General features: G+C 43.6%; 1 protein-coding gene across 4 annotated transcripts in view; it reads left to right on the forward strand.

Moving 5' to 3' along the window:
• Window positions 1-21,608, forward strand: part of CPNE1 (copine 1) — a 42,378-nt gene that overhangs the window by 15,250 nt on the left and 5,520 nt on the right. For all 4 annotated transcript variants that reach the window (XM_072350595.1, XM_072350599.1, XM_072350596.1 and 1 more), the window contains 12 exons: window positions 11,520-11,645; window positions 11,792-11,971; window positions 13,166-13,240; window positions 13,446-13,517; window positions 14,113-14,196; window positions 14,641-14,730; window positions 18,321-18,419; window positions 19,616-19,702; window positions 19,804-19,863; window positions 20,295-20,428; window positions 21,068-21,122; window positions 21,201-21,252. In XM_072350595.1, the coding sequence (XP_072206696.1) occupies window positions 11,520-11,645; window positions 11,792-11,971; window positions 13,166-13,240; window positions 13,446-13,517; window positions 14,113-14,196; window positions 14,641-14,730; window positions 18,321-18,419; window positions 19,616-19,702; window positions 19,804-19,863; window positions 20,295-20,428; window positions 21,068-21,122; window positions 21,201-21,252 (1,114 nt within the window). The remainder of the gene's footprint in view (window positions 1-11,519; window positions 11,646-11,791; window positions 11,972-13,165; window positions 13,241-13,445; window positions 13,518-14,112; window positions 14,197-14,640; window positions 14,731-18,320; window positions 18,420-19,615; window positions 19,703-19,803; window positions 19,864-20,294; window positions 20,429-21,067; window positions 21,123-21,200; window positions 21,253-21,608) is intronic.

Genomic DNA, 21,608 nt, shown 5'->3' on the forward strand with positions numbered 1-21,608 from the left:
ACAGGAAGCTCAACTCAAAATTAAATGGTGGTTTCTTATGCTGTTTCATTGTCAGCCAAATGTTTCTAATAAGAGGACAATATGTATAAACCCTGTGTTCTTGAGGAAAGCTAAATGCAACCAGCTGCAAAAGCAAAGAGCTAATGGAAGTAAAATCAGGCATTATCAGTTCTTTGAAGGCAGGGAAACTCCTGCTTTACAGGGTAGAGGGGAGGTGGAATTGTTAAGTATTACTAATTGACCTGTTCTGGATTCCCCTGCTACGTTACAGCATTGCTACAGAGACTTCTGCTTATAGGTCTAGTCCTGTATGAATGCGCGGGGGTGGATGTCACAGCACACAGTTACTTATCTGTAGACCTCAGTGATTTTAAGAGGCCAGGTAAGTGTGTGTAGGGTGGTAGTGTGCAACTAGCTTGCCTCCTGAAGTTGGTGGCAGTAGCAAGTTAGTGAAGCACTAGCTTCCACATCAGTGAAATGTTGTTAGGGTTAAAGCTGTGACAAAACTTTCACCTTGGCTTTAGAAAAAGCACCAAGTGATGTCTTAAAGTCTAATGAAAATTATTTGTGGTTCAAGAAGTTCAGCACTGAGCTGAACAGTGAGTAGCCAGTTAATCTAAACAAATCTGAAACTTCAGTTAGTAATGGTAGGATGTGAAGTATGTAATCTAAATGGTTCGCTGTTGATGAACAGGAACAGATAAACCTGGTGCTTCACAAACTTACATTTTCTTAGAATCACAGAATTGTAGGGGTTGGAAGGGACCTCTAGAGATCATCGAGTCCAACCCCCAAGGGTTTTCAGTCAGAATTATTTTTGATGGTCTGTTCTGCTCAAAGATATTCGAAGATGGCTGTATGTGTTCTTCACTTCTCTGGTGCTGCCTGTGTGAACATAAAAGAATTTGGGGCAAACTGTATGCTTCTGTGGCACCTTAAAGGAAAGCTAAGTGTATCAGAGAAAGTACATACCACCTTAACAGTGTACTGCACAGGGGATGATTTTCATCTGGACTCTAATCCAGACTTCTGGGTAACTGACGCCATAGTTTTGTTCAGCTGCTAATCCAAATAGCATTTCTTCCGTGCAGTGCAAGCAAGCTGTCATGCTGCTGCTTTGAATAAGGTAGTGTTTAGCTACTCTAATTATCCCGGCAGCAGGAAGAAGAATGTGTCAGGTTTTTGATCTACTCAGCAGCTTGTGTTTTAGCATTTAAGGTTCTTGTGTTAAAATTTGTCCTTTTTTGTGCATTTAAAAAAAAAAAAAAAAAAAAAGGCAAATTTAAGACATCAATGGGAAAGTTTTCTGATTCCATGCTTTGGTTTAAGCAAAACCAATAAAACTTAAACTGTCGTGTAATAAAAAAATCTAATAGCAGTCTGCACATAATGCATCTCTGTGAGCTATGAGCTGGCTTTGAGCAGCAGCCTGGCTGAATATGACCATGGTGTCATGTAATTCTGTTATTGCACACTGGGAGGTGAAAGGTGAGGGCCGTACCCATAACCAAGTTCTGCGCATCCCACGATGAGATGGAAGAAGTTTGTAACATTCCATTCTCCCTTGTTTAGTCTTGAAAAGGTGGAAGAAATGTTGTTTTGAATGCTTTTAAAGAGCAGCACGCAGTCCAAGGTTGCTTGCACGTATGAAAAGAAAACAGATGCAGTTTTATCTTTCTGTGATCCTTTAAATCCTTCTGTTGCTGCATTGGCTGCACACAAAAGCTCTGCTGATAGAGAATGTTAACTTGCTGAGCCTTCCGATGTTTTGTCCTGACCCCTTGCCTCACTTGGACGTTCTGCTATTCCACCTCTGCTGCCCAGAGAAGCTTCAATTTGTGACTTGTTTTCCAGGTTCCGCCTAATGGTGGTAACTCCATGTTAGCTACAAAGAGAATGTAATTCAGTCCATGCTTTTACAGCTGGTAGATTTACTTTGCTTTTATTTTTGCTGAAAATACTTCCCATTCCCTTTGTTTGGTCATACTTACTAAAAACATTGCTTTAGCTATTTATTAGACTTTCGGAAAACAAAGGTGCACATGAGAGAATCCAAGGCTTACTAGTATGGGTACTAAGTGGTTCTTAGGACCTTAGATTGTGGGGGCATGAATGTTTTCTGAAGGATGTGGGAACCCCTTTTGTAGCACATTCAAAGACAGCAGGTTTTTAGGGAAAAAGCTGAAAATCAGTGCTGTATATATAGTGAGCAGACAGGAGAAGCACCTGAAGTTCTGATTGCAGTTGTGGAATCTGTCTTCTGAATGATGGGATGCTTGTTTTGAACCAGAAGTGCTGCGATGAATGGAGCAACTTGCATTTGCAGTTCTAGTGGGTGACTTTATGCTTCTAGGAAGGTAGGCTGATGGGAGGCTTTGGCTCTGGAGGATGAAAAAAGGTTGGGACGTAAATGCCTTGTGCTTTCCTGGCACTTTACTCAGCCTTCTGCCATTTGGGCAAGAGGAAAATACTTGGATTCCTTTACCAAATTCTTTCCTTAGTTCTTTGATATCAGGCTCTTGTGGTGATGGCTCTTTGGAGGTTTTTCTTTTCTGAAGCATCATTATTCTGCAGTAAATTAGGATGGAGAAATGAAGATGTAAAGTCCTGCAGATGGTAATGATCAAGTGACAAAAAGGTGCTGGGATCGTGAATCTCTTACTTGAAAAGGACCTACTCAGACTGAGAAAGGAAACTGTGCAGCATTGGCATAAGAAAATTGAAATTGGCAATAAATAAATCTTAAGTCATTTTTGTGAGGAGCCTTGCAGGAGTAGTGGTACAGGATCTGTTTCTGGATTGTATTTCAGTTCAGGCCAGATTAAAGTCCATAAAGAATAAAGAGACAACTTGCTAAGTACCTTCTGCTTTATGTCCTTACTCGTTATCAAGGCAAGACTTGTCACTGTGCAGTCATGATTGCAGGGCAACCCAGAATAAACCATCCAGTTTGAAATACACCAGTTCCTCTGGTGTATCTCGACTTTTCTGGTCATAAATCTTCAATTAAATAAAAGCGAGAAACGTGGTTTGCTTTTCATTAACCAAGTGGTGGCCACTGTTTTCACTAAAATTCTCAAGTTATGTGGATCCATTTGGTAAAGCAGCAAAACTTTTTGGTAAAACATGCTGTTGACTTCTTTCTTTTTAAAGTTGTATTTTGGTGCCAAGCTGTTTTGCAGTGTGTATTCTGCTAAGCAGGTGTACAACAGTGACTTACGCTGTTAAGTCACCTGTGTAACTTGGCTGCTTTCAGGGGAGTGGGTAGGATCGTGAAGGCTCTAGAAGAAAAATGGGATGTTTTAGACATAACTTTTGGGAAGGGTGCAAGATGTTAGAGGAAGCAAAATGATACCAAGAGGTGTCCTCACAATGATTGGGTGTGTGTGAGAAGGGCTTGCTGCAGTACTTGCAGCCCAGGCTGTGGTGTACGTGAACTGTAGAGGAGGAATGGTGCTGTGGTGGGATTTTCCATCCCTGCTTGAGGAGTTCAGACACAAAAGTGGAGGACTGAGCCATAACCGTGTTAATTGGTAGACTGGGGTGTAGGACAAAATCTTTATGTATTTGTGCTTGACACGGGAACAGCTGACGACTGTAAGGGGAAGAGTGAAACCTTACTTAAGAAGGGCAAAAGGTGCTCTGCGATGTACAGTGGTGTACTGGATTATTACAAAGGTCAGTGTGCTGAGCTGCTAGGATGTTCTTTTTATCATTTCAGTCATTTTTCTGACTCAGGCAAAAAAAGAAGGGGGTGGGGGGCAACTGAATAAGGGTTTAAAGAAAGTACTCGAAGAATCTTACGTGGTGGGAGAAGTTATTGAGCAATGTTAAGTGTTGCAGTTATTGTTCTACCTTAAGCCAAGTGAGCTATGGACTCAAGTCATAATTTGCAGTAGCTCAGTTTTTAGAAGAAAGGTTTTTTGATATCTGCTGTTAAGTGTTACGGAACCTTGAAATGCTTGTTATGTCACGTGGAGAACTTGGAAAAGTAGCTCCTGGCTTTGTAGCTGTTATACTACAAAGTTACTTTGAGGTGTTAGTTTGTACTAAGTAATATTGCTCTGGGGTTCAAGCTAGTGCTTGAATCAGTCGATCACTTTGTTTATCTGGTCAGAAACAAGGAGAACATACAGGTGAGTACAGAGGCCTTTCTTCTGAGCTCCTTGGTTATGACTCAGTGGACCTTTTTAAAGTGTCCTAAGCTTGCTGTTTGTATTACCACCAATAGGGTCTGTCTCTTTTCAGTTTATTCCTGGGCATGTCAGGGGTCAGCTAACCACAACACCACTATGGCATGTGGGTCAGTAGATACAAAATAACCCAACAAACTCTAGTGGTGATACTGAAGCTTTGGGATTCACTTGGAGCCAACTCAGTAAATAGAATTGGGACATAACTTCCCTGTATATTCAGTAGTGCTGCAGTCACACAGAAATCAATAAATGTGTTCTTCCGTGCCTTAGATTCAAATTCAGAGCTCAGAAAGAACTTGTTGTGTGCCCAGCTGCCAACCTGCTCTCCTCTGGTCATTGCTGGATTGCCTCTGTGCCAGCACAGCCTGAGCGTGGCAGCAGGGGTGGAAAAGGGTCTGGAAAGCAAGATGTGTGAGGAGCAGCTGAGGTTGCTGGGTTTGCTGGGTCTGGAACAGAGGGGCTGAGGGCAGCCCTCATAGCGGCTGCAGCTCCTCACAGGGAGTGGAGGGCAGCGCTGAGCTCTGCTCTCTGTGACAGGGCCAGAGAGAACGCATGGGCTGTGTCAGGGGAGGGGCAGCTGGGGCTCAGGGCAAGGCCATGCCCCAGAGGGTGGTGGGCATAGCACAGGCTGCCAGGGCAGCAGGCACGGCCCCAAGCTGCCAGAACTCAAGGAGTGCTGGGAAACTGCTCTCAGCTGTGGGGTTGGGTTGGGGTGCTGCTATGCGGGGCTGTGTGTTGGACTCAGTAATTTGTGCTTCAAAGCAAGAGGACATCCTGTGCTACTACGGTTCTGTGAAATCCATCAGCTTTCCACTGTGTGCCTGTCCTTCTGGGTGCACTCCCAGCCCTTCAGCTGTTGGGTAACCTATGAGGATGGCATCAAGTAACCCGAGCACCTTGGCTAGAAAGCTGTTTTTAATATTTTGTTCAATGAATAGCTTTTGGTTGGGGTTTTGTGTAAAATTTGTACTAATAGCTTATTAACAAATTCCATTTTGATTCATCAAGATACATGATGACAGATAACTTGAAACACAGTGCAAAGAACAGGGATCTGTTGCCTGCCTGCAGAAGTTTTTAGCACTGGTCCTACCTGTCACCTCCCCAGCCCTCTGGGTAGCGCAGTAATGGAAAATGGTAACCAGTTACGTTCTCCACAGAGGACTGTGCTGTGCTTTGGGGGCCCTGAGAGCACCGATATGCTGCAGAGGGGCTGGATTTGCTGGTAATCATCCTGAGCTGTGATATTATTAATGGGAGTCTCTTCATCTCATTTTTAAATGAAGATGTGTTTTAGTTCTCCTACTGATATAAATCTTTATGTTTTCTGCTAGGGCCTCACAGGGCTCAGGAAAGTAAGATGGGATTAGGACTTTTGTTTTCATATGTTTAGATTAGTAGAGCTGATGCTACCTCTGCACCAGTGTTTGTTTCATAACATAGAAACCTAAAATGTTACAGTATGCCTTCTGAAAGGTGAGCTGGTAACCTGAGAAATGCTACTTCTGATAGTGTGGGCACACAGATCATGTGAGGAAAACAGCAATTTTTGGAAGAAATTAAGGTCATGTCTGCCTAACATGGGATTAAACCAAGCAACTAACAAGGAGGCTACGTTAGGCTGGGAAATGTCAGATCAGTTAACTGGGAATTTGTTACAAATGCTGGGTGTACTGAGCTGCAGGGAAGCACGGGGTCTAAATGATGGAAGATGCTGTTGCTGGTCCATAGTGCTGGTAGGACTGATGACATTTGTGTTGTGTTTGTGAGCAGGATGGAAAGCAGCAGCTACAGCCAGTCCAGTACCAAATAACTTCATTGAATGTAGCTGTTTCTGAGCATGTGTATCGGTACTTCAAACCTGAGTTATAACTGAGAACTTAAATAGATGTGTTATATTTAGTGTACACTGACGTAACGTGAGTGTTGTGTATGGAAGGATGTAGTTGATGTGAACTTTTAATGATATTAACTGATAATAAACTGCAGGTTTTCTTATTCTGAATCCTTGCTTATACGAGGTCTGCACTGAAAGTAATGCCTCCTGTTTTATCATGATAGCCCATGACATCAGAGGCAGATGTTGGTGGGATGGCAGTACAGGCTGAACCTTCTCTCTGATATCCCATTCCATTCTATTGCTGTGAGATGGCAGTAGAGGGGCAGTCTGACAGAACGGTGTCTGATATGGGAGTGCATATGGAGCAAAGGAGTTGAACTCTTCTATGTAGAAAATATTGCACCCATTGATGCTTGTTAGTGCTTGCTGGAAGTTTATGGAGACCAAACAGTGGATGTGAGTGCAGTGAGGCAGCGGGCAGTATGTTTCACATTGCTGCTGCTGAAAGACAGCCACGTAGATTTTAATGAGCATGGCATACAAGCTCTCGTTCATTGCTGGTGAGAATGCATAGCTAATGGTGGTGACTATGTTCAGGAATACTGTTTTGTAGCTGGCAGTTTGTTACATCAAGTAGTGTTATTGTGTTCTTTGTATCTGTAGTTTCCATGGAAATAAATAGGAGGCGTTACTGTTGGAGAGACCTATATATTATTTCTTATGTAGAATAGTTAAAACCGAGCTGACCCCAGACTGGCTGGATTCTGTGTTAATATTGATGTTTCTCTCCAGAAGATGCCACGTCTGGCTCTCCCAAATGAGAGCACTCCTGTTGCAGGAGGATGAGTACAAGGGAGTTTATGCTTCAGACAGTGTGATGTTTTGGGGAAGTGTGAGACCCCTGAAAGCAATGAATTCAGATGGAGCTCTTTTTCTGAGGCTTTCTTCTAACATGGGTGGGCATTGGTTTCTTGTTCTCTGTTTGATTTCCTCTTACGCTTTAGGCAAGAGACTTGTATGTTACTATTACTTGTCTACGGAGTTGATTTTGTTTATACTGGAGAATGCTTGTTACTGTGTAAAAAGTGGACTTTTCTGTAGTAGTATGCGAAGTGTTGGAAGTTCTGGAAGACTTAGAAGAGGTAGCAGGTAAGGAATTATCTTCTGTGTGTGTGATGTGCTGTTACCATGTGATTTTCCTATAAAGTAGGATTATTATTTTTTGTCTCAGTTCCGATGTTTATTACCTTGCTGAAACCTTCCAGCTTATTTATTGATGTGCTTCAGTTCAGTGTAGGACAGCTCTGGAACTATGGAATGGAAAGTATATTTCCATGTGTACTATACGGCTCTTGGAATACATGATCTTCTTTGCAGTAAAGAGGTGGTATGCACAGCAACACTTAAAATCGTTTTGGCACTTTGAAGCTGGACCTCTGGTTATCTGAGCTGTTCTTCAGGCATGTTTCTTTGAGTCCAGAGCTGATCCATGTTACATTTGATTAACTGGAATGGTGTCTGGTTGAGCAGTAAAAGATTTGTCTGGAGTGTTACTGGAGTACATGTGTGGAATCTTACATAGACTTCTGTGCATTGTATCCTGCTCTCAAGCTCATAAGAATAACACAGGTGATGTATTTTTCCTCGAAATGTGTAGTCACATTATGTGCAATCCTAAGTAAAGGCCAAAGCGTAGGGGCCTGATGGACCCAAAGCTGAGTGCTGGAAGCTCTTCCTTCAGAATGTGCGGAAATCAGCTCAAGACGAAACTTTACAGGCAGTCCGAACAGTGAGATCCCCAAGCTGTGAGAGCATTGATCAGCTGTGTACGGCTATTGTCCATATGAACTGTGGATCTTGGGGATGGGTAACATCCGTTCTGATTGTACAGGTTGCTTCTAACAGCTGCACTGACCTTGTGGCTTGCTTGTGTTGCCTTTATTCCAAACCTGCTTAGCTGTGATGCATCCAGAAACTCTGTTTTATATACTCTAAATAGAAGTTGAATATATGTGTTGGGGATTTACTTTTATTTGGCAAACTGAATTTCTTCAGCTACAACAGTTTTGTGACTCCCAGGGCATGCTGTACATTAATCTGCTGGTGGCAGGTCAGTCAGAGGGACTTTGGTAAATGGTTGTTGGGAGATGCTAAGGATCGTTCTCTAATAAATGCTTTCTGAGTTGAATGTGTTTTTCATACCTGTGTGGAAAGCATTTTGCTTCTGCTGCTATTTTCATTATGGAAATATTCTTTGTCTACTGTAAAGAGTCTCAAATAATAGACACCAGTATTACTCACCTAGCGATGCTGTGAGGGGAAAATAAGAAATTGATGACTTTCAGCATTTCTGTAACTGTTGAAAAACAGAAGAATTTTGATCATTGCGACAAATGTAAACAATGTTCTGTCACAGTAAAGGAATTAATGGAGTAGTAAAAGCGAAATGCATGTGTGTATGGGTGGATATATAAACATAACTGTGCTCTATGAAAACTCAGGGAAGCAACACAAAAATTGTTTTTGCAATGTTGACTTGAAATCTGCGAGGTAAATGGGATTGTGTTCTGTTCTTTGAGTGCACAGCAAGGGAAAAAAGCAAGGCTATTAATAACAGAAACAAGCCCTAAGTTCTTTCAGTTTAATTACGCTAATTAGCCTGGGATCAGATCTGTCTCGAGTTGTTTGAGCATAGCGATGACTGGAATCTATTTATGCCACGTATCTGTTCTGCTGCATTGCTAGGAGATAAAGCAGTTCTCCGTAGTCCATGTTTCTCAGAACCATACTGGCAGGGCAGTACTTACTTCTTGGAAGTAAGCTGGAAAATGCCATTGGGGTAATTGTCACAGAAGGTGGTGACGTATGAAGGTAACATAGGGTTGTGCAGAAGTGCAGGGCATGGAAACTTAAGGGAAAGCATTGCAGACTTCCCTATCCTTAAAGGATGGGAGGCTGTACAAGACGTGGGGTTGAGCACACGTGTTGATTGTTGGCGTCTTTACAGATTTCAGGATGGCTCACAGCTCAGGGGTGAATAGAGCCTTTATGGAAGAGAGGTGGAGGTTAAAGTCAACAGATGCATTTCACATAAGCAATTCACTTAATTTCATGAAGAGAGATAATTACGAATGGAATGGAAGTAAATTCAAAAAGTCTGTTTTAGGAGGAAAAAGAATATTTGATCCACCAGTTACCATTAAGCCCCATTTAAAAAGTAAGCAGCAGCTGAAGCTGGGGGCTGCTGTTCCCAACCACTAAGGAGTTCCACATTTGTTTTTTTTTTTCCATTCGCTGTTGTTGTGTGTTTGGGAATTAATACGTTAAGGTTCTGATTTGTATTATTGTAAAAAGCTTTTTGCACACAGGCAGATCTCAAGAGATTTGCACTCTCTAACAGTGAGCGGGATGAATGGGTTGAAAGCGTTCACCACGATAGAGGCCAAGCAGATCTCCAGGCTTGACTGAAGTGGATTCTGTGAAGCAACCACCTGCTCCTTGCTCTTGCTGCTGGGATGTGTAGACTCAGTCACGATCCTGATTTTTCAGTTGTGCTTATTAAAGGAATGGATTGAAACTGGAGAACACCATACAGTGTATATGAAAAGCTGTGAAGTGAGAAGGCCTAGTGGGAGCTTCTGAAGGATATCTGTAGGCAGCAACACATAAACAAATGCTGGCTGAGGTTCAAGGTGATGGTATCAGATGAAGCATGCATATCTTATCTGACTGTTAAGGATCCACCCTCCCCATAAGGTGCACTACCAGGTGTCCTGCCATCTCCAAGCAGAGCAGGAGGACCTAACAAAAAAGGGCCCTTTGTGGTCTGTGGTTTCCTTCAGAAACAGTCCAGCTGTGTTGTAAGGGAAACCTTAATGCCGTTACCACATCTTGAGCAGCAGCTGGAGACTGGCTTCTGTGAGTGAGCAATTGAAAGACAAGTCCTTGAAACAGTTATTTCATGGTTTCCTTGCCTCTGTTCTGGAGAAGAGGTAGCAGGTGAGAGGTGATCTGGCTTGAGGTCTGTTGCTGCACTTTACCTTTGGCTTCTTGTGTGGATTAACAGTTTCTACTGCAAACTTTCAGCTTTCCTTATTGGTCTCTGTAACGTGAACAAGTAGGGACTGAGACCTATAGTAATGCTTCCTGTGCGAAAGGGGCAGCTGCTGTTAGGCAATGCTGGAAGTACAGAGGGAGACGTTCCTTTGAGGTTTTAAACTTGTTTCCTGATCTGTTACACTGTCCCAGGACAGGAGGGTGTTTCCTGTTGGTACAGAAATATGTTCTGACAGGGAAAACGGGGAGAAATGTTGGCTTGGGAGTCAAGGCAGGCTGAGCTGGTCTTTGTTTTCAGTGTGGTGTGCACCTGTGTACAGCTGTTTGTAGAGCTGCAGGCTGTGCAGGTGTGGCTAAATAAGGTGATGTGGTGGAATGATGCATGTAGGTAATGGAAAAACTAAAGCTTGTGATGGTTGCAACTTTAGGAAAAAATACAGTACTTATTAAAGGTAACGATTACATCTTTTTGTGAATCTTACCTGGGTTGGGTGCAGCTAAGGCAGAATCCAGGGGTTTTACCTAGGCATTGGAGCAGCTGTTCAGGCGAGCCTCTGTGAGGATGGTGGGTTAAAGCAGATGATGATGATGACCTTAGAAAGCTGTGATCCTCTTTGTCTAAAGCTGCGCTAATTCTTTCCGCACGCTGTTTTTGTCCTGCTGCCACCGTGACAGCATCTGTAGTGCGATAGGTGACATGGGTGACATCTGTCCAGGGAGAGACTGCGGGATGGGAGCTCTGAGGAGGGCACCAAGGGGTTAATCATTGCCCAGTGAAGGTTCATCTCTTCATGGAGATTACTGATATTTACACTCAGCAAGTATGAGAAAGCCACTTGGAGAGTCAGATGCCAGAACGACTAAACAACTCTCCTCGTTTTCATAATAATAGTGAAGTAGCTTCTCTAGGAAATAAATGTTAAAACACTTCTTAGAACTTTCAAGCTGCCCGGTCCTTTATTTCAACGCTTCAGGGCTTAACTCCCAGGTCGGGTCCGTTTGAGAACTGTGGCCGTTCCTCGGACGGAGCTGCGGTGCGGGGCAGGGACGAGGGATCCCGCAGCGCCCCACGCAGCCGCCGAAAGCCTCCGTCGTTTATGAACGGCGAACGCGAGGCCTCGGGGAGAGAGGCGTGCTCCGGCCCCGAGGGCAGCGCTTCCCTCGGCCCTTTTCGGGCCGCAGCCGGCAGCGAGAACGGACCCGCACCCGGCGGGGCGGGCGGGCGGCCTCCATCTTGTCGGGGCTCGGGCCGCGCGGGAGGAAGGAGCCGGGCCTCCCGTTAGGGGCCGCGGCCGCGCGGCGGACAGCCCGGCGACACCGGGCGGAGCGGGCGCGGAGAGCCGGGAGCCGCCCCCGGGCCGCGCCGCCGCGGGTAGCCGCCAGCCGGGAGCGGCCGGGCTGACCCCTTCCCGCGCTTCTGCCCGCAGATGGCGCAGTGCGTGAGCCGGGTGCAGCTGTCCGTGATCTGCCGCCGCCTCCTCGACCGCGACGTCGGCTCCAAGTCGGACCCGCTGTGCGTCCTGCTGCAGGACGTGGGAGGCTGCTGGGCTGAGGTATGGCCGCTCGGTGCGCGGAGCTGCGCTCGGCTGCAGGCACGTGGGACGCCGGCTTGCCCGTTCCCCCGCGTCTGCCCTCTTGCCCGGAACGTTCCTCGGCCTTTAACCGAGTTCTTTTTAAGTCTGTCCCTGTGTCCGTACAGCTGGATCGCACGGAGAGGATTAAGAACTGCCAAGACCCGGAATTCTCCAAGAAGCTGCTCGTTGACTACTACTTCGAGAAGGTGCAGAAGCTGAGGTTCGGTGTGTACGACATAGACAACAAGTCTGCTGAGCTCAGTGACGATGACTTCCTCGGGGGCATGGAGTGCACGCTGGGACAGGTGTGTGAGCTGTGGCGGGCAGGGCTGGCCGCAGCACGTTGGTTCTTTAAGCCCTTCTTTGTTATGCTTCCAAAACAGATCAGTCCTTGTCTCTACTGAATGTAACTGGAAGAAGCACGATGTTGGGCACGCAGCGAAGGTTAAAAACGTGTGGGGTTTGTGAGTCCCAGAATTGTAGGGGTGGGATGAACCTCTGGAGATCATCCAGTCTGTAGGCGTCCAGCCTTTGGGCTTTCCTGGGGCTGCAGTGAGTGAAGAGGAATAAGGCTGTAATATTATTAATGTACATACATTTATTTTTTAAATATTTGTTACTAAAACTTAAAGAGAACAACAAAACCATTAAAATGATGGGTTGGTTTAATCCGACTCCCTCACTAACCAGGTTCCCCAGAGCAGGTTGCACAGGAAAGCATCCAGGTGGGTCAGGATATCTCCAGAGGAGAAACCACCACCCCACACAGCCTCTGTAAAGAAGTTCTTCTTCACGTTCAGATGGAACCTCCCATGTTCCAGTTTGTGCCCGTTGCTCTTTTTCCTGTCTCTGGACACTACTGAGCAGAACTTGGCCCCATTGGTTGCCTCCCACTTATGGATATTGCTAAGCAGTGAGCAGATCCTCGTTCAGCCTTCTCCTCCCCAGGCTGAACAGCCCCAGAGCTCTCTTGAAGTCACAGTTTCACGTAGGGGCACATGTAGCACTAGCAGGAGCTCTGGTAGCTTTTGGTTTCCTTGGGACAAAAAAAATCGTCAGGCCATAAATTCAGGGAAGATTGCCTGGGAATCTGCATTCATTTCCTGAAGATGAATTGGTATTGTTAGGTTAGAAGAAGAAGGATAGAGTTTGAGATAGTGAAGGACTTAACTAAATAAACAGACGATCTGAATTTCAGTAGCTGTTTGTCTACTTGTAATGAAAATGTCTCATGGGCCTCAGGGGAACCAGCAACAGGAGGCTGGTGTTAAGTTTTGAGTTGGGTTAGTGGGAATTATTTTGTGGAGTGGGAAAACTTTAAGACTGCTTATGTATTTCAGGAGTACAAACTGGAAGCAGCCACTGCAGGAAATGGGATTTTCCCACCAGACTTTTAAAAGTAATAACTCCTGAAAAAAGCTTCTTTGATTCTTAATGATTCTTTAATAATAATCATCTTTCTCTACCTTGATCTTATATTATCTGTCTTTTAACCCCAGATTGTGTCCAGCTCAGTGTTTACTCGACCTCTGGAACTGAAGGAGGGAAAGCCAGCGGGAAAAGGCACCATTACGGTAAAGGAGAGCGTGTGGAGAAAATAATTTCTCATTCTTTGTTACAAGGTCTGGGACAGAGTAACATTTGTGGGTTTGTTTCTTTCTGTTTTCAAATGCAGCATGTGTAGAGGAAGAGCGTGTATTTGTAACTGTGTGTGGAGGTTTTTTCATGCATAAAACATACACAATGTTTTGTACTTTTTTTTTTCATTGTGTGGCACAGATTACAGCAGAGGAGATTAAAGATACCAAGGTTGTTAATTTGGAAATTGAAGCCCGAAACTTGGACAAAAAGGTATTGATTAAGTCATTTTTTTTTAATGATGCATGCATGCTTGTGTGGGTCTTGACTGTATTTACAGTGAGTGCCTTTGGCCAGGATTCACTCTGTACCACAGACGTTCAGCTAAGCTCTGTAATCCATGTGTAAAAGGGCTCAATGTTCTGTTGCCAATAGTGGAGACATAATTACGTGGCAGAAAGCATGACAGCAGATAAGAGATTCAACCGCCAGGTTTAAGTTCTGGATAATTATTTTGGTTTTGGAATATTCTAACTTAAATATTTTATAAAGTGTTTTGATTGAATATTGTAGCTGTGCAGTGAACTGGACTTTCTGCAGTGTTATAAAAGAAAATTTAGATGTGCTACCTTGGTGTTATTTTAGGCCAAGAGTGATTTATATTAACAAAATGCAGTAAGGGAGCACAGAGCTGATACGCTGTGATGATTTGTAATGTGCTGCAGTTTAAAGGAGGTAAGGAAACGTATGGCTTATTTGACTTTGTGATTTGTCAGAAGTGAGTTGTACTGATGACCTGACCTAGCTCTTCTCTCATCTGAGGATAATACAGAGGTCTGATGAAGGTCTGTTGGGATTTTGTTTGCAGGATTTCTTAGGTAAATCGGATCCATTTCTGGAGCTGTACAAGCAGGGAGATGCTGGAACGTGGCAGCTGGTGTACAGATCAGAGGTAGCATTTCTACACTGATGTGTTTCTTGTTCAGTTTGTCTGACAGCTTAGAATGTCTCACTTCTGGTAATGCTGTGCTCCACTTCTGCAGTGAAAACTTGTCCTCCCAGAAGGGAATTCTGCTCACTGACTACCTGGCAGGAAATTGTGAACTTCCTGTATAATCAGAGTTAAGCTGAAGAGTCCAACTGTGTACTGAAGGAAGAGTGGCAGGACTTTTCTACCTTTTAGTGGCAACCAGCTGTGAGACTGGCATGGCTCTGCAGTTCTGCCCAGCTCTGACCTTCTGGCTTCTAGCAGAGCTTCTCTTTGCTCATGTCAGGGTAGAAGTGACTGAGGCTGTCGCACATAGTCCCACAGAAGTTTAGAACCCTTGTGTTATGTTTCTTAGTAACTTGCACATTGCATCTCTCATGTGATGTTATGCTGTAATTTATTTTTAAGGTCGTTAAGAACAACTTAAGTCCATGCTGGAGGAGGTTCAGCGTTCCCTTGCAGACGTTCTGTGGTGGTGATTTTGATAAACCTATCAAGGTACAGCCTTCAGAAATTCACATTTGTTTGTTGTTGTAGGTAACCCAATCTCTGACATATTAACTGTGCGTAATCAAGTTGTCTAGTCATATTCAAAATTTCTAATTGTTTTTCTAGAATGAAATGGCAGATAAGTGATTATACATCCATTAGGCGTGAAGTCTGCACTGAAACATTGTGAGCTGTCAAATTGAGAAGTTAGGAAATGTGGAAGTGATGCAGTTTCTAATGACTAGTCACAATAATGATTAGGAATGGTTATTGGCTGTTCTGGTGAGAGTTTCAGGTTGTGGTTTTTTTTTTGTTTATTTCTGACTTTCTAATGCTGTGTTAGCTGTCAGGCTTACATACTGGGTAAACTTGAATGTGTTAGGATACTGACATAGAGAAAGCAGATGTCTGCTTCATCCAGTCATGAGAATGGCAAGCTTTTTCCATCTTGTTTTTCTTTCTGTTCCAGCAAGAAATTTGATTTTGACTTAGAACTGCAATTTCTTGTGGTCTCACGTATGAGGATTAATGTGCTCTGGTCCTGAATTATGGGGGTGGTAGCAGAACAATTCCATCTTTTAATAAGTTTCTACAAAAATAATCTGATAGAACACAAATTTATTTTCTAAGCAGTACACTGGTAATATAGAAGCACTTAAAGCTTTGAATGGTTTCATGTTGAGTGTTATCTCCCTCTGCTTATTCAGCTCCTAAACACTTTTCATTTGCAGAATTTTCCTGCCTCATCCTGCCTGTGAAGAAAGCTCATGCTGGAAGTTTGATCTGAAAGGTTTAGCAGAAAGTAATGCATGCTGATCTTGTATCTGTGCAACATGGCAGGTTATTGCGAGGTTATTGACCTGGTTCAAATGTGCTGGGCTTGTTGAATGTGTTCTAAGTGGTGGTCATGAGCTTTTGTTATCGGACTGTGAGCAATCTTAGGACAGAAAGAAGTCCTCTTGGTCTGAAGGTGCTAAAGGAAATGTGGAAAGGAAGTGGTTAAGAGTTGTCTTACCTTGTCGGAAGTGACATGAGATGGCATGGTTGAGACATTTAGTTATGAGGTTGTATTTCCTATACTGTGAAACGTTTCTGCTTTTGCTCTAGAACCTTTCTGTGCTTTGGGATTGGTTTTGCAATGGTCTGTTTAAAAACAAAACATAGATCTTTGCTGTTAGTTCTTTTCACCCCCATATCCTGAATGCATGTACAAATCATCTATTAATTATCACAGTTGTCTATTAATCTATTAATTATCACAGTGGGGAAGTTGGTCAGAAAGAGGCCTCTGTACTGGTGGGCAGGAGCAGTAGCACTGAGGAGTAAACATTGCACTGGAGATCTGTTTTCCATCCAGTACATGCTGCTTGGAACCTCTTGCTCAAGGCTTTCTAAAATTTGCATGGGAATAATCAGATGAGGAATGATGGTGTTTGCTGAGCAGAGAAGTCTTTCTACTGCAGCACAAGAGAGGTGTCTGTGTGGGCACATGTCAGTTTGGTAAGTCTTGTGTCAGCTTCGCCAGCCACGCATGACGGTTCTGTAATGGCAAACATGCACTAAATGTGTGTGTAAACATAAATCTTTCAACCAAATTAACAGTGCTATCTAACGTTTAAGTAATTGTGAAGTAGAGAGGTGTCATTCTTGTTCCATATTTAAGAACAGCTCTGACTGTTTCTTTAAGAAAGAGGTATATGAAAGTAGTTTCTCTCTCCCATAACTATTAGAATAGAAGTAGTAAATGTGAGATTTAAAGAACAAACAGCGCAACAATAACAAACCCCTTCCAATCCATGCATTTGATGGCATATGCATAAAAGCAAGTCCATTTGGTGTGAATTTTAGAAGTTCCTCTTATGGATAAATGGAACCTTTTACCCACTGAAAGTGTTCCAGTGAGTATTTGATAGTTCAGCTGAGTAAGTAATCAGTAAATAATCACAATGCAGCATCCTGCAGTAGCTGACCCCTGAGCTCAGACCATGTTTCAGAAAGCAGTTACTGGCAGCTTCAGGTGTTTGTTCCCCTCTTCACATCTTCCATGTTCTGTTTGCAGCAGCAGTGCTCTTTGGGCTGTGCACTCTGAATCTTCGTCCATTTTAGAAAACCCTTGCAAAAAAAAAGGTTTGTTGTAAGCTACCTTGTACTGTGAACCACTAACAGAACAGGTTGTTAAGTAGTTGGATGTTTTTATGTGTGGTCGGGGGGACAGGGACAAGCAGAGGGAAAAGAGAAGATGCAAACTGCTGTGTTCTGTGCAGCATGTTAGCGCCAAGGACACCCTCGGTCTCTGTATGATGGGCTGCAGTAACCTCCCTGATGTAGTCATATATCTTTTGAATGATGCTTTAAATGTTAGAGTTGTTGAGAGAGGCAGAGGAGGAGGCTTGGGGATGCTTCATGGCGCAGCATGCAGAAGGGAGGGACAGAGCAGTGTGGTGGGTTGGGATGAATGAAGAAGAATGTCTCTAAAGCAGCTTTGTTTTCCCTGTGAAGAGCCTGAAGGATGGCATAGTGCCTCCAGTTTGGGTGGCTAGCTTTGTCTGCAGTTCACTCAGCTTTTGTGTACATTTCCCACTGAAAGCAGTGGAAGATCCCAGGTGGATCAAAGGCAGCAGGTAGTTGCCCAAGAACCCTGTCCTCGAATTTGCTGATTGAATTTGACTTCCTTATGTAGGTGTCACCTGTAGGTTCACCTTTCTATCATGCTGACGAGAAAGCTGTCAGCCTGGTTTGTACTGGGGTAACACCAGTTTCTTGGTTAATTAAAGCAAATCTGAACAGGCTTTTGAATTGGAGGAGTGTCTGAGCTTGAGCATGGGGAAAAGTCGCTGTTCACAAGCTTTCTTGACTGACTGCTTCTGGAATTACTTTTGTTCTGCTGTCGTGTGCATTGTGCATGTTATAAATGCTTCTTACAGTTGTTGATTTCATGGGGAGCTGTTGCCAATGCACATCATGCTGTGTTAGCTTGAAGTCGTATATATTATCATATTTTTTTCTTTTTAAATGCATTGCCATTTTGCATTCTCTAGTTCTGAAGATTCAAGCTTACATGCTGTTTTAAATGTGTCTGGTTATTAATTGTTTATAATTTGATTGCTGGAAGATGCAGAAAAAGACAGACTTAGCACTCTGTGGAAACTGCAGCTTCTTTGCAAACTGACACAGTTTCCAGGCAGAAGAAAGAAGCTTATTCAGAAATTAGATGAGACTTTTAGGTGCTTCTTCCCATTACTCCACTTGCATATTGCGTCCTGAATGATCTCAACTTTGCATTTTTGGGCTGTGAAATCTGAGGCTTTATTTTGTTGATTTTTTTGTTTGTATGTTTTAGTTTCGTTTGCATTTGAACTGAGGAAAGCTGTCACTTTGCATGCCTAAGTAGGTGAGCAATTGAAAGTCTTCCTTTTTCTGAGATGCACACAGTGCCTCTGCTACTGTCAGGTTTCAGGTAGTGATATGGGTGACACCACTGGATCAGATTTGACAGGGAGATTCACTGGCATCACTGTTGGAGGCAGGAGATTGCATGGTGAGCAGCTGTCACTCACCCTAACACAGTATGCTTACCCATTTCTTGCTGTCTCTTTCAGGTGAAATGCTCTGATCATGACAGTGACGGGTCGCATGACTTGATAGGTGTTTTTGAAACTAACCTGACTCAGCTGCAGAAGGCAGTGGATGGCTGTCCGGTGAGCTTTCTTTGTTCCTCACTTTTGTCTGTAATTCTGTCTGTCACGAACCCTTTTTAATACAAGTCTCTGAGGGATTTTCAGTTGTTGCTTCCAAAAGTCATTTTTTTCTGTATCTGTCCCTGTATTACTAAGCCATTATCTGGGAAAAATAAAACCTGGCATGGGGAGGATGCTGCTGTTTTTCTTGGGTGCTGTTACCCTTCCTGCTCCTACAGACATTCTTCAGCCTGTTGTCTGCTTGCCATGTTCTTTTTCATGCAAGCCATTCTGCATGCTTTTGCCTCTCCTGAATCAAGTGGAAGCAAAAGAGCTTCAAAAAGAGCTTCAGCAGAACAGTCCAGAGGGTAGAACTTGTCTCAGGTAACGTGTGTGCCTGAGCTGGTTGCCCTCTCCAGTGTTCTGGTTGCCTTTCTTGGTAGCTTTCTTGATGTGTAAAGAATGGTGCTTCCAACAGTCTCTCTTTTTGCTTTATCTTGGGCACTCATTTCAGAGTAGTTTGAATCATTTGCTACTGGTGCCATTTTCTCTGTTTTCTACAGCAGAAGCCTGTATGCTCATTTTCATGGAGAGGTCTCATCTGAATTCAGACTGATGAATCAATGAGCAGGACGTAGCCTGGGGGTGCATCCAGTCACCAGCCAGTTTGATTTCTGTATTTGTAATCCTAAAGCTTGTTTCTTGTCTTCTTCCCTATCCCATGTGAAATCAGAACTACTGTTAGGTGAAACAAAACAGTGATATCAGAATGCTGATCCCACTGCCACCGAGAACCGGAGACCTAGGGCTTTGTGGGCTCCCTCCCTCCCCCTTTTCACTTTGCCTCCTTGGCTGCTGAGTTCAATTCTTGCCCTTAACTGAAAAAGAATGTAGTTATGCTAAGAGAAATGTTTGTATTTGTGACAACCTTCTTTGCCCTCTGTTAAGTGTTCAGTGGTTCTGCAGAGAGCAAGAGGCAGGGTGTGACAGGGAGGGACTTCTTTGAAATACAATCTCATGTGCTTTGCCCAGTGATGGCAGCAAAAGCATTAATTGAACTCGTCAAATAGCAGCCACAGTAGTCACAAACACTTTTACAATGAAGTTTCATAACACTCTGAAATTGTGATCTATCACACCGTTCTATTTCAGTAATTCGCAGTGCTGCAGATGCAGATGTTCTATAATTTGCTTATTGTGTGCTTTCTTTTTTGTAGGTGGAGTTTGAATGCATTAATCCTGAGAAGAAACAAAAGAAAAAGAGCTACAAAAACTCAGGCATTATTAGCATCAAGTCCTGCAAGGTAGGAAGATGGTTGTTGTTTGTCTTTTTTTCTGTTTTCTGATAACGATGAAATCTGTCCTTATGGGAAGGAGGCATAACACTGTCTGTCTATTCCTCTAGATTGAAACAGACTATTCATTCCTGGACTATGTAATGGGAGGCTGCCAGATTAATTTTACAGTGAGTTGTTTTCCCACTTCACGTCTTGGTAGATGATAGAACAAGGCAATGAAGTTGTGGTTAGTACTTTTAATTTGCAGTATGTGTTTTCGTAAGGAGTAACGAACGCTGCCAAAAAGAATTGATTTTATAACTTGCTTTTTGATATCAAGTAGCAAATTTAATGGATCTTGGATTTTTCAAGTTTGTTTTGAGAAATCAATTCCCAGTCTTAGTGGAAAGGACTGCTGCTCCTTAGATGTGCACGTGCCCTGGTGGGAGAAGATGTGCAGGCTTGTTTGCCTGCCTCTGTTTAGTCATCTTTGTGCCTGGCAGGGAAGGAGCAGTGTGGGGTTGTTCTTATCCCTCTGTTTCTGGTTGGTTTTGATACTTCTCATTTGCTTATGATGCCGTTTCATTGACCTGCTGTTATCATCCTCCAAATTGATTAGGTGGGCATAGACTTCACTGGCTCCAATGGTGATCCCAAGTCACCAGATTCTCTTCACTACATCAGCCCGGATGGGATAAATGAGTACTTGATTGCCATTTGGAGTGTGGGAAGTGTAGTCCAGGATTATGACACGTATGTAAGAGGCTCTTAACTGTTCTAGGCCCCTCATAAAAAATGTTTCACAGTAGGTCGTTAGTCAAGGCTCGTTCTGGAGCTGTAGTATTTGGATGACTAAGGTACTGCTGCCTTTCCTTGGAGAATCCCTTCAGGAACTGCTGCTGCTTCTTTCTGCTTCTGGTATTGCCAAGAAAGGCAATCACAGTCCTTTTTAATAAAGCATGTTTGCTTTATTTGTCCTTCCAGATCTGCACCTTTATGGCCCTGGGTTACTCTGTAATGCTGCTTTAGCTGGTTGTAATCCTTTCTTGGTAACAGTGCTTTTCAAACATGACTCTCCTGTTAGACTCAGTGGGAACATGTTTGCCTGCTCTGTACTTCAGCCAAGCTGTGACTGGATTGGCTTTTCTGTTGGTACTCTGAAATCTCCTGGGAGTTGTGCAGGATGCTGCATTCCTAGTTGTAAAACTGTCAGTCCCATGCCTGAAATCCTTGTGTAACTGTTTATTGACCATGGGAAAACTAGGTTGTGTGCCTGTCTCTGGTGGCAGGAATTGAACCTTGGTCTACAACTGTTCCTGGGAATAAAACAGAATTAGTAAAATATTACAGGATTTCTCTTTCTCATTTCTTCTTGTTGTCCTTTTTCCCAAGGGACAAGCTGTTTCCTGCATTTGGGTTTGGAGCTCAGGTTCCTCCTAGCTGGCAGGTAAGGCCTTCACAGCGCTGTGCAGTTGCTCTGTTAATGTCTGCATTCTCTAACTGGTTGTAACATCGCCGTTTCTAGGTGTCTCATGAGTTTGCTTTGAACTTCAATCCCAACAACCCTTATTGTCAAGGTGAGGACACCTCTTTATTAATATTTCACTGAGAGGGACTGATGTTTGAAGTGTACGTTCCTTTCATAACTGGTAAATAAAAGAACAGCGAAGCACCAAACAACAGATGCACTGTGAAGACATCCAGCAAACTATGTGTACTGTCACCTGAATGGGAAAATCTGTTGATGCAGACTTCTGTGTGGTCTGTATAAGCTCAGTGAAGCTTCTGGGGTGAAGTTTGATTGTTGGAGATGGAGAGAGCTGGGACATGTGGGGTTCTAAACATCAGGAAGCACCTCTGTACTGTGCAGCTGATAGAGCACTGATGCAGGTTGCCCAGAAAGGTTGAGGAGTCTTCCTCCTTGCAGACCTTC

The sequence above is a fragment of the Excalfactoria chinensis genome, chromosome 15, assembly GCF_039878825.1.
Source record: "Excalfactoria chinensis isolate bCotChi1 chromosome 15, bCotChi1.hap2, whole genome shotgun sequence".
Taxonomy (NCBI): domain Eukaryota; kingdom Metazoa; phylum Chordata; class Aves; order Galliformes; family Phasianidae; genus Excalfactoria; species Excalfactoria chinensis.